We start from the raw sequence: 11,111 nt of genomic DNA, 5'->3' as shown, positions 1-11,111 counted from the left end.
ATAGACGTCCACGAGTCTGGAGCCAGTGAGGGTCAGGATTCGGGCGTTTTCGCCTGGCCTCAGAGGGTGGGGCGGGACTTCCGGCGTCGCCATTGCAGTCTTAGTTTTGTGCCTGGTGGGGCTGCGGCAGACACACCCTGGAACGTGAGGCGAAGGCTCCCAGGGGGACGTTCTGGGACCCTCTTCGCACCTTGGCACTCCCTTTTACCCTTGGCTCACCGCCCCTCCTTCCTAAGCCTCGGTTTCTCCGCTCCCCGCCTTTGTCCCAAGTTCCGGGGAGGCAGCTTCCGTTTCATCCTGGGGACGGTCGAAGCACTGAGTGCGACCATCAACCTGCGTCACCCCACCCAGTGTGTGTGTCGGGGTTTGGGTGAGCCCGCCGGCTCGTCCCGGCCGCCGCCTGACACGGCCCCGCCCAGCCCACAGGCTGTGACCGGTCCTGCAGAGTCGCTGATGGACCCGGGGCAGGTGAGTGGCAGGTGAGAGGACACATGTCTTCACCTGCTGAGATCCCCGCCCTTGTGACCCTGGGGTCTGTTAGGGAATGGTGGCGTCCCGAAAGGCCTGCATATGAGTCTGGGCCCTTGAGAGACACTTTCCCCTGGCATCCTGAACCTAGGCCAGAGGTTATGTGGAGCTGATCACCTGGCATAAGATCTGGAAAGGTACCCGTGACACAGGGACCAGCATGTGCCAGTTGCTTGGAGGTGGGCATAAAGTGACAGTGTTGAGGGAAACGACAGATCTCCATTTCTTCTGGTGGAAATAGAGAGCAAGGGAACTGGAGACAGACCCGGAAAGGGAGGATGAGGTGCTGGGCCTCTATTCTCAGTGTGGTGCGGGTCACGGGAAGTTTAGAGCAGAGGAGGAGGTGATCTGAATCAGATCTTAACAAGCCTGTGGATGCTGGGTGAAGAGACTGGAAGGTGGGGTGAGGTTGGAGGCCCGAAGATCATGGAGGAGGTGACTGCAGTAGTCCCGGTGTGTGGTTTTGGTGGCTAGCGCAGGGAGGTGCCTGTAAGGTAGGAGAAGTGGTTGGCTCCTGGATGTAATTTTTAGGGTGGACTAGATTTCCTGATGTGTTGCAGGGAGATATGGTTGACCCTGAATATTTTTTCGGATTTGGAAGATGGTTCGAGGAGTAGATTTCAGAGGGAAAATAACTGTATTTTGGCCATATGATATTTGGAATGTCATTGAGACTGCCAAATTGAGATGTCAAGTGTATTTCATGCCAGCTTAAGACTAGAGACGTCCGCCAGGTGGAGGCCTGTGCTTGCGCACTGTCTGCAGCTATGAGCTCGGTTTAGGATGATGAACAAGCCTCTGAATAGAGTGTAGACTTGGGATGAAAAAATGAAGCACAGGGTCTTCCTTGGTGGTCCAGTGGCCAAGACTCCATGCTTTCAATGCAGGGGACCTGGATTCAGTCCCTGGTCAGGGAACTAGATTCCACCTGCCACAACTAAGATACCGCATGATGCAACTAAGACAAGCACAGCCAAATAAGTGAATACAAAAAAAAAAGAAAAGAAAAAGCACAGAAGTAAGTAAGGTAGGATGACAGTGGGGCCTGAGTTTAGATTGTTTTACCTTTCTACAGCTTACAGGGTTTTGTGGCCATCCTCCTTACGTCTAAGGCTGCTGGAATATTAGGAACAAAAATGCTCAGCCCAAGCTAAGAGTTGCCATGCCAAGAGTCGGGACAAGCAAGTCAGGGATTTGTGTATTAGGACGGGCAAGGACAGCTATGACTTGTGAAGGGACAGCATGCATAACGTTAGAGCTGGAAGAGAAAAAGGGTGTTTGAGATTATTACTCCTGGTTCTGGGGTGCAAGGTTGGAGCAACAGAGCCAAGAAGGGAGGCTTTATCTAGAGAGGTGATGGCTCTCTCTGTTAGTGGGAAGTTTGTGCAGTCAAGGACAGTCCAAGGTCAGCATCGGCTCCTGCTTGCCTTTGTTGGCAAGCTAAGTGCATAGTGGTAAATGAGTACAGAGGAACATGCCTGTGGTGTGGCCAGGGAGAGGGGCGATGGTATTGTGGGATGTGGGAAGTAAAGGTATGAGGATTGATGTGTACATGGTAAGGGAATAAGCCCTGATACAGAGGCTTAAGAAAGAAAAGAGAGCCCAGATTTTCTTACATTTGGGAGGTGTGACCTGAAGGACGCAGGGAAGTTGGTTAGTAGGGAGAGGGGTGTCATGTGACAACTTAGAGCTCAAACAGCATCCATTTACACACCTTCCTTTTGTCTCTCTCGTTAGGATTGGTCTGAAAACAGTGGCCAGTGGGAATGTGAGGAGAGCAGGGCACCAGTGGGGTCAGCACCTGTGGTCTTCTCGGAGGTGAGGGCCTGCAGAGGGGGTGAGCTGCAAGCGGGTGGAGGGAGGATGGACGGGGGTCATGAAGAGAGGAGATGCCGGTGGGACACGTGGCAGAACTCTTGAGTCGCACACCAAGGGCCTGAATGTGCCCGCTGGACTGTTTTGTTTGTTTTCCAGCCCACCTACTGGCCCCCTGGCCTTGCTGTCTCCTCATGGGGGAGCCTGGTGGCCTTCGAGGAGGTGGCCATGCACTTCTCCAGGGAGGAGTGGGAGCTCCTCGATGAGGCCCAGAGGCAGCTGTACCACACCGTGATGCTGGAGACCTTGGAGCTCGTGACCTCACTTGGTAAGGCCCTCATGCCCTGCCCTGGCCTAGGGGCCAGCATCTGCCTTTTGTCTTATCCCCAGCCCCAAGCTGGACCAAGGACACTGCTTCCTGCCCAGGTTTCCTGTTGTAGCTGCTGTGAGTGCTTGGCCTGGGCTGTGTGCACCCCCGTTTCTCCCTGAGCAGCCTCATGAGGAGTCCTAACAGCTATTAGGTTGGGGATGCTATTAGCATGAGGTTGGGGATCAGGCATTCTGGTCTGCCTGCAGGGTCCTGCTCAACTTTACCAGTGCCTGGCTGGCTGATCTAGTGCGGGGCCATGCCGAGGTTTTGCCCCTTCCCCTAGAGACATTTTTTTAATGCCTTTACTGATATATATCATAACGTTCACCCTTTTATTTATTTTTTTTTAACAAAAATCAATTTTAATGTTCATCCTTTTAAAGTATATCGTTTAGTGGGTTTTCATGTTTCCAGTGTATAAATATCACCATACTCCATAAAGCTCCTTGAAGAGAACATAGGCAAAATATTCTTTGATATAAATCATACCAGTGTTTTCTTAAGTCAGTCTCCCACGGCAACAGAAATAAAAACAAACAAATGGAACCTAATAAAACTTACAAGTTTTTGCATAGCAAAGGAAACCGTAAACAAAATGAAAATACAACTTAGAAACTGGGAGAAAATATTTGTAAATGATATGATTGTCAAGGGTTTTAATTTCCAAAATATACAAACAGCTCATACAACTCAATAACAAGAAAATAACCCCATTGAAAAATGGGCAGAAGACCTAAATAGACATTTCTCCAAAGAAGACATACGGATGGCCAAAAAGCATGTAAAAAGATGCTCAACACTGCTTATTATTAGAGAAATTCAAATGAAAACTAATGAGGTATCACCTCACACCAGTCAGAATAGCCATCATTAAAAAGTCTACAAATAACAAATGCTAGAGAGCATGTGGAAAAAGGAACCCTCCTACACTGTTGATGGGAATGTAAACTGGTGCAGCCACTATGGAAAACAGTATGGAGGTTCTTGAAAAAATGAAAAATAGAGTTGCCATATGATCTAGCAATCTCACTCCTGGGCATATATCTGGAGAAAAAACAGCAATTCGAAAGAATAAGTTTGCTCCAGTGTTCATTGTAGCACTATTTACAATAGCCAGGACATGGAAGCAACATAAATTCTATCGACAGATGAATGGAAAAGAAGATGTGGTGTATGTATACAATGGAATACTACTCAGCCATAAGAAAGAAATAATGCCACTTGCTGTAACGTGGGTGCACCTAGAGATTATCATACTAAGTGAAGTAAGTAAGAAGGAGAAAAGATAAGTACCATGTGATATCTCTTATGTGTGGAATCTAAAATACAACACAAAGGAACATATCTGTAAAGCAGAAAAAGTCTCATAGAGAACAGACTTGTGGTTGCCAACGGTGGGGGTTGGGAGAGGGATGGATTGGAATTAGGAAATGCAAACTATTATATATAGAATGGATAATCATTAGGTCCTACTGTATAGCACAGCAAACTATAATAGGAAAGAATATGAGAAAGAAGATATGTATAACTGAGGCAGTTTGCTTTATGGCAGAACTTAATAAAATTTTTTAAAATTAAGGATAATAAACAAATGGACTTCCCTGGTGGCTCAGACAGTAAAGCATCTGCCTACAATGCGGGAAACCCGGGTTCATTCCCTGGGTCGGGAAGATCTCCTGGAGAAGGAAATAGCAACCCACTCCAGTATTCTTGCCTGGAAAATCCCATGGATGGAGGAGCCTGGTAGGCTACAGTCAGTGGGGTCGCTAAGAGTCAGACACAACTGAGCGACTTCACTTTCACTTTTTCAATAAATTAATGTCACCATACTTTAATTTTAGAACATTTTCATTACCTAAGGAAAAACTGTACCCTTTAGCAGTCATTTTTTTTTTTTTAAACATTTATTTTTATTTATTTGGCTGCATAGAGTCTCAGTTGTGGCATGTGGGATCCAGTTCCCTAACCAGGGATCGAACCCAGCCCCCCTGTATCAGGAGCACAGAGTCTTAGCTACTGGACCACAAGGGAATTCCCTAGCAGTCACTCTTTATCCTCCCTCATCCTGTCCTGAGTCCTAGGCAACCACTAATCTACTTTCTGACTATACAGATTTGCTTATTCTATTAATAGATATTTTATACAGATGGAATTATACAATATGTGTTTTCTGTGACTGGCTTTTACTTGACATAATGTTGTTGAGGTTCATCCATGTTATAGAATATATCAGTAATACTTCTTTCATTTTTATGGCTGAAAAATATTCCAGCATATAGGTATACCAGTTTTGTTTATCCATTCATCAGCTGATGGACATTTGGCTTTTTTCCACTTTTTGACTGTTAAAAAATCATGGCTGTTACAAATGTTCATGTACAAGTTTTTGTGTAGATATATGTCATTTCTCTTCAGTAAATACATAGCAATGAAATTCACAAACTGTTTCCAATTGGCAGCACCATTTTACATTCCCATTGCAGTTTCTCTACTTCCTCATCAAAAACTTGTTACTATCTTTTTTTCTTAAAGCTATCCTGGTAAGTTTAAAGTGGTATATCCTTGTGGTTTGAGCTTGCATTTTTGTAAAGACTAATGGGCTTCCCCAGTGGTGCAGTGGTAAAGAATCTGCCTGCCAGTGCAGGAGATGGAAGAGATGTGGGTTCGATCCCTGATTCAGGAAGATCCTCTGGAGTAGGAAATGCCAACCCACTCCAGTATTTTTGCCTGGAAAATTCCATGGACAGAGGAGCCTGACAGGCTATAGTGCATGGGGTTGCAAAGAGTCGGACATGACTGAGCACACACACAGTACACACAATGACTAATGATGTTGAGCTTCTTTTCATTTACTTTTTGGCCATTTGTGTATATATATCTATTTTTGAAAAATATCTTTTCAGGTCCTTTGCCTCTGAGTTCTTGCCCCTGGTGAGGGCCCTGTCCTGCCAGTGAGCCTTTCACTCTAACTCTGCCCCACCTGGCCTATCGGCAAACCCTTGGCCCATTCCTGTATGTGTCAGTGACACATTTCTAAGGAAGTCACCCTTTTCACTAAGTGGAACGCTCACATTAACCAGAAATTTCTCGGCTTTCAGGCTGTTGGCCTGTGGTGGAAGGTGAAGAGTTGCCTTCTGAGAAGAATGCTTCTGGAGAAGTGGTGGCACAGGTCAGGACTCCCAGTGTACCTCCTTCCATGCAGAAGGCTGACAGCTGTGATACGTGTGAGCCACTCTTGAAAAACATTTTGCAGCTGGACAACCATCAAAGACATACTGGGGAGACTCCCTGCACATGTTTAGCATATGGAAGAAAGTTTTGGTTTGGTGCAAATCTTCACCAGCATCAGGAGTACAATGGAGAGAAGCCCTTCCAATGGAACAGAGACAGGGACTTGTTTGTGAAGAGCTCAACAGGCTCTCTGTCAGAGAAGCCCATTACATGTGGGTTAGGTGGCCAAAGTGTCTCAGACAGCCATGACCTCCTCCATCCCCCAAGCATGAATGGCAGTGGGGAGCCACATAGCAGCACAAAGGGCAAAGAGGCCTCACTGCACCCTTTCGATTCTGGGCAGCTCCCAGAGGTCCAGTCCTCACAGAAGCCCTTCAACTGCAGTGACGGTGGGAAAGCCTTCCAGAAGACTAATGTCCTCCTCAGCCACCTGAGCACTCACTCTGCAGAAACACCATTTAGATGCCCAAGAGTTGAAAATTCCTTAGAGGAGAAATCAGCCCTTACTAGTGACCAATGGTTTCATACTGGAGAAACATCTCATATATGCAAAGAGTGTGGCAAGGCTTTCAGTCACCCATATAAACTGAGGAAGCATCAGAAATTCCACACAGGAGTTAAAGATTATGCGTGCAGCGACTGTGGGAAAACTTTCAGCCACAAACTCACCCTCATTCATCACCAGAGAATCCACACAGGAGAAAGGCCTTATGAATGCAGTGAATGTGGAAAAGCCTTCAATAACAGGTCACACCTCGCTCGGCATGAGAAAGTTCACACAGGAGAAAGGCCTTTCAAATGCAGCAAATGTGGACGAGCCTTCAGCCAAAGCTCCAATTTCCTTCGGCACCAGAAAGTCCACACCCACATAAAACCTTATGAGTGCAGTCAGTGTGGTAAAGCCTTCAGTCGCAGCTCTGCGCTCATGCAGCACTGGAGAGTTCACACTGGAGAAAGACCGTTTGAGTGCAGTGAGTGTGGGAGAGCTTTTAACAATAACTCCAACCTTGCTCAGCACCAGAAGGTTCACACCGGAGAACGGCCTTTCGGATGCAGTGAATGTGGGAGAGACTTTAGCCAAAGCTCTCACCTCCTTCGCCATCAGAAAGTCCACACCGGAGAACGGCCTTTTGCGTGTGGTGAATGTGGGAAAACCTTCAGCAATAGCTCCACCCTCATTCAGCACCAGAAAGTACATACTGGACAAAGGCCTTACAGGTGCAGTGAGTGCAGAAAAGCCTTCAGTCGCAACTCCAGCCTGGTTCAGCACTGGAGAACTCACACTGGGGAAAAGCCTTACGAGTGCAGTGAATGTGGGAAAGCCTTTGCTCACAGTTCCAGTCTCATTGAGCACTGGAGAGTTCACACCAGAGAAAGGCCTTATGAGTGCAATGAATGTGGGAAGTTCTTTAGCCAAAAGTCCATTCTTACGAAGCATCAGAAAGTTCACACTGGGGAAAGGCCTTATGAGTGCACTAAATGTGGCAAGTTCTTTAGCCGTAAGTCCAGCCTCATCTATCACTGGAGAGTTCACACTGGGGAAAGGCCTTATGAGTGCAGTGCATGTGGGAGAGCCTTCAGCAGTAACTCTCACCTCATTCGTCACCAGAGAGTGCACACACAGGAAAGGCCATACGAATGCAGCCAGTGTGGGAAAGCCTTTAGTGAAAGATCCACACTTGTTCGACACCAAATAGTTCACACCAGAGAAAGGACTTACGAGTGTGGCCACTGTGGGAAAATCTTCAGCCGCCTCTGCAACCTTGCACAGCATAGAAGGATCCACAGCTGAGTGGAGCCTCATGGAGATGCTCTTTGGGAGATCTTCAGCCACATCATACTTCAGGCAGCAGACTACAGAGAAATTCCCTAATGTGTCACTGATGTGGAAATACCTTCAGAAGCTACCCTGCCCTTTCTGAATAGCCTAGGAACCTACACAGCGCTGTCTCCCCTCTGGAGCATAAACCACTTTCTAGCTGCCTGTTGCCTCTGAGAGAGTCAGGGAATGAACTGACCCATGCTGGTTGAGAGATTCATTAATAAAGACACATGACAGTCCTACACATTAATGTACCCAACAGTGCTTCAGGGTACATGAAGCAAAAACTGATGGAACTGCAAGGAGAAAGAGACAAATTCACAATTATACTTTGGGATGTTCACACCCTCCCAGATAATCAGTAAAGGCGTGGAAGACAACACTTTGAACCAGCTTGACCTAATCAATATTTATAGAACTTCCTGTCCAAGAGGACAGAATAGACATTCTTTTCACAGGCACGTAGAACATTTACCAAAATGGAGCATATTCTGGGCCATAAAGGAAGGCCTGATAAAGGGAAAAGAAATAATACGTGGTATGGACCTTGACTATAACAGAATTCAATAAGAAATCAAGAACAGAATGATGTGTGGGAAACCCTCATTCAGAAACTGAATATCACACTTTTAAATAATCCATGGTGAAAGATGAAATCAAAAGAAAAATTTGAAAGTACTTGGAATGAAAATGAAAACAGCATATCAAAATATGTGGGATACACCTAAAACTGTACCAAGGGAGAAATTGTGTGTGTGTGTGTGTGTGTGTGTGTGTGTGTGTGTGTGTGTGTGTGTCCATGTATACTGGTGAAATATTAATAAGCCTTACGGATTGTAGAAGAATCATTAAATGCCAGGTTTTTTAAAGTTCCAACAAAAGAAGTAGACGTGACTCCAGGCCACGAAGTTTTTCTTCACTGAAAGGTAAAAGCCAACTGTGGGGTCACGTGAGCCCCCAGGAGAAAGACATAAGGACAGACTCGGGTCCTGAGATGAGGTGCACCAGGAGGGGCTCACTGACGCACTGAAGGGCCCTTCACAGCCCTGCTCACAGGTGCCAGTTGTGTGCTTTCTTGAGGGATGTCTGTCTCCCATGTCTTAGTCCATTCCAACTGATCAAACAAATATAAACTGGAAGGCTTTAAAATAACAGAAATTTCTCACAGTCCTGGAGACTGGAAAATCCAAGATCACGGTGCCAGGATATTTGGTGTCAGGTGAGGATCTGCTTCCTGGTTGACAGCCATCCTCTGTGTCCTCACAGTGAAGGAGAGGGGGTCCTTGAGGGCCTCTCTTATGAGACCACTAATCCCAGTCACAAGGGTTCCTCCCTCAAGACCTCATCAACCTCCCAAAGGCCCCACCTCCAAATACAGAACACTGAGTGGGTTAGGCTTTAACCTAGGTATTGTGGGAGGGACACAGCTTTCGGTCTAGACCACCCTACTACAATGTCAGTTTCACGCAGGAGGGGCCTGTGGATTTCATCCTGCCAGGGGAGTGAAGTCTCCAGGGCTCAGCAGCTGGACGGAGTAAGCACCACTCTTTCCCTGAGGTCTCCTACCTTCTACCTCCCCAGGGAGGGAGACAGGGCTGTGTACCATCCCTCAGGGCCACCAGACATCCCCCGGGGTCCTACTGGGCACCAGGCTTTTGCCTGAGCTCCGTGGTAGACGCATTTCATCTCCATCTGATGTGCAATACAAAGGTTTAACGTGCAAAGGGACTAAAGGACACGGTCACTGCAGAGCAACTGCAGCTCTGAGAGGAATGAAGCACAGGTGAGAGTGACAGTGATGCTGCTACTGCCTGCTTTTAGGCTGGCAGGAAAATCTGAGGAGGGGATTCCAGGAACCTTTTCAGCCAGAAGGAGCGGCAGTGCAGAGGCACCAGGCAGGGATGACCCATGGAGGGACCATGGGGGAGAAGCAGGCCGTGAGGTCAGGAGACAGGTCATGCCGCCCTGTCGGTTGGGCTGAGGAGTCTGGTCAGTGCCCTAACCCCCCCTTGCCTGGACATCTGGGCCCTGCTTGGCTCTGCCAGACTTTGACTCTGCTCCATACAGAACTCCACGCTGAAGGCAGACAGTTGATCACACAGGGATTACACACACAAGGGCCCCAGCAGGCCTGGGGTGGCGTGTGCCTCACGACACTCGAGATGCTGAGCAGACTGGCGGAGAGCTCCCTGTGCCCGCAGCTGCCGCCCCTCCTGCCAGCGGGGTGGCTGAGGGGAACTGCTGAAGCTAAGGGCAGCAGCAGCAGCGGGTTCCAACCCCGACACATGGTCCTGGCTGAGCACCACTCAGCCCAAAGCCTCCAGTCTGGGGTTGGCTCTCCCCAAACACGCCTCCACTAACGTTTTCTTCTTGACGTGAAGCACTGTTTATACACCAGGGACACAGTGACAAGCACATAACAAGTTTCGCTGAACTGACATTTACCTTGTAAAAGAGTAGTTTCCAACATTTGAAAATCAAAGGGCCCACAACCGGAAGGATCTGGATCTATACATGAATCAACAACTTCCTTCCCTGGAGCCCTGTGACAGCAACGGCAAAAAGTCAAGGCTGTGGTGTGCAGACACACCAGGAATCCCAACCAGGTCACAAAAGCTGCATCCCAGTATGACAGGATCTTCTCTCAGCCCCAGGGTGACGGCCAGGAGGTAAACATGCCTGGAAAGGCTCTGAGGATCCAAGGAACCTGTAGGCTATTTGCTGACAGCGACCTTGGACACCGGGAACAGGCTTGAAATTCCTGAGAAACTGCCCACCTCACCCCCTGAAACTATGCTCCTGGCACATCCATGGATTCCTCTTTAGAATCAGCTCAAGCCTCATGTGTGCCAGGCCCCCCCCCCTCCACAGGACTCCTCTCCGTGCTCCTGTGCCCACTCACTCTGCCCAGCAGCCCCTGCAGGACATATAGCCACTCTCAAACTTACCTCCACGTTCTCGGTTTCAGAGAGGTCGGCTTCTGAGCTGATTCTAGAAGCAGCTCTGGCCAGCGCTGGAGGTTGCAGAACTTACCCCAGAAACGAGGAGCCCAGCTGGTGCCTGTCCCCAGTCACACAGGGAACTTCTCCCCACCACTCCATTCTTCAGGCAAGCTCTGGGCCCAGAGGTAGACCTGACATCCAGGCCAGAGATCCACCCACAGAGCCCTTCAGTCCTCCCCCGGAGGTCTGAAGCTCCAGTACAAACTTGGCCAACCTTGACTGGAGCTGGCCTCTGCCATCCTGCTGTCCCCGCTGAGGTGGACGACAGTCAGGGACCTCCAGAGAAACCACGCCCTCTATTCATGAGCCCAGGTTGGTTCTCAGTCCTTCCACACACAGAGAT

General features: G+C 48.3%; 1 protein-coding gene across 2 annotated transcripts; it reads left to right on the top strand.

Annotated features, from left to right (window-relative positions):
* Positions 1 to 93: 93 nt before the first annotated feature.
* On the top strand, positions 94 to 10,993 carry ZNF132 (zinc finger protein 132). 2 transcript variants are annotated; one of them, XM_061140473.1, is made up of 4 exons: positions 94 to 468; positions 2,266 to 2,346; positions 2,503 to 2,671; positions 5,812 to 10,993. In XM_061140473.1, exons 1-4 carry the CDS (start codon positions 454 to 456, stop codon positions 7,734 to 7,736), a joined length of 2,190 nt encoding a protein of 729 aa, XP_060996456.1. In that variant the 5' UTR covers positions 94 to 453; the 3' UTR covers positions 7,737 to 10,993. The 2 variants fall into 2 exon arrangements, with proteins under 2 accessions (XP_060996456.1, XP_060996457.1); XM_061140474.1 differs by lacking the exon at positions 2,266 to 2,346.
* Positions 10,994 to 11,111: the final 118 nt, after the last annotated feature.

This window comes from Dama dama, chromosome 4 (assembly GCF_033118175.1).
Source record: "Dama dama isolate Ldn47 chromosome 4, ASM3311817v1, whole genome shotgun sequence".
NCBI classification, from domain to species: Eukaryota; Metazoa; Chordata; class Mammalia; order Artiodactyla; family Cervidae; genus Dama; species Dama dama.
Note: the sequence above shows the minus strand (reverse complement) of the source record. Positions and strands in the feature narration are given on the sequence as shown.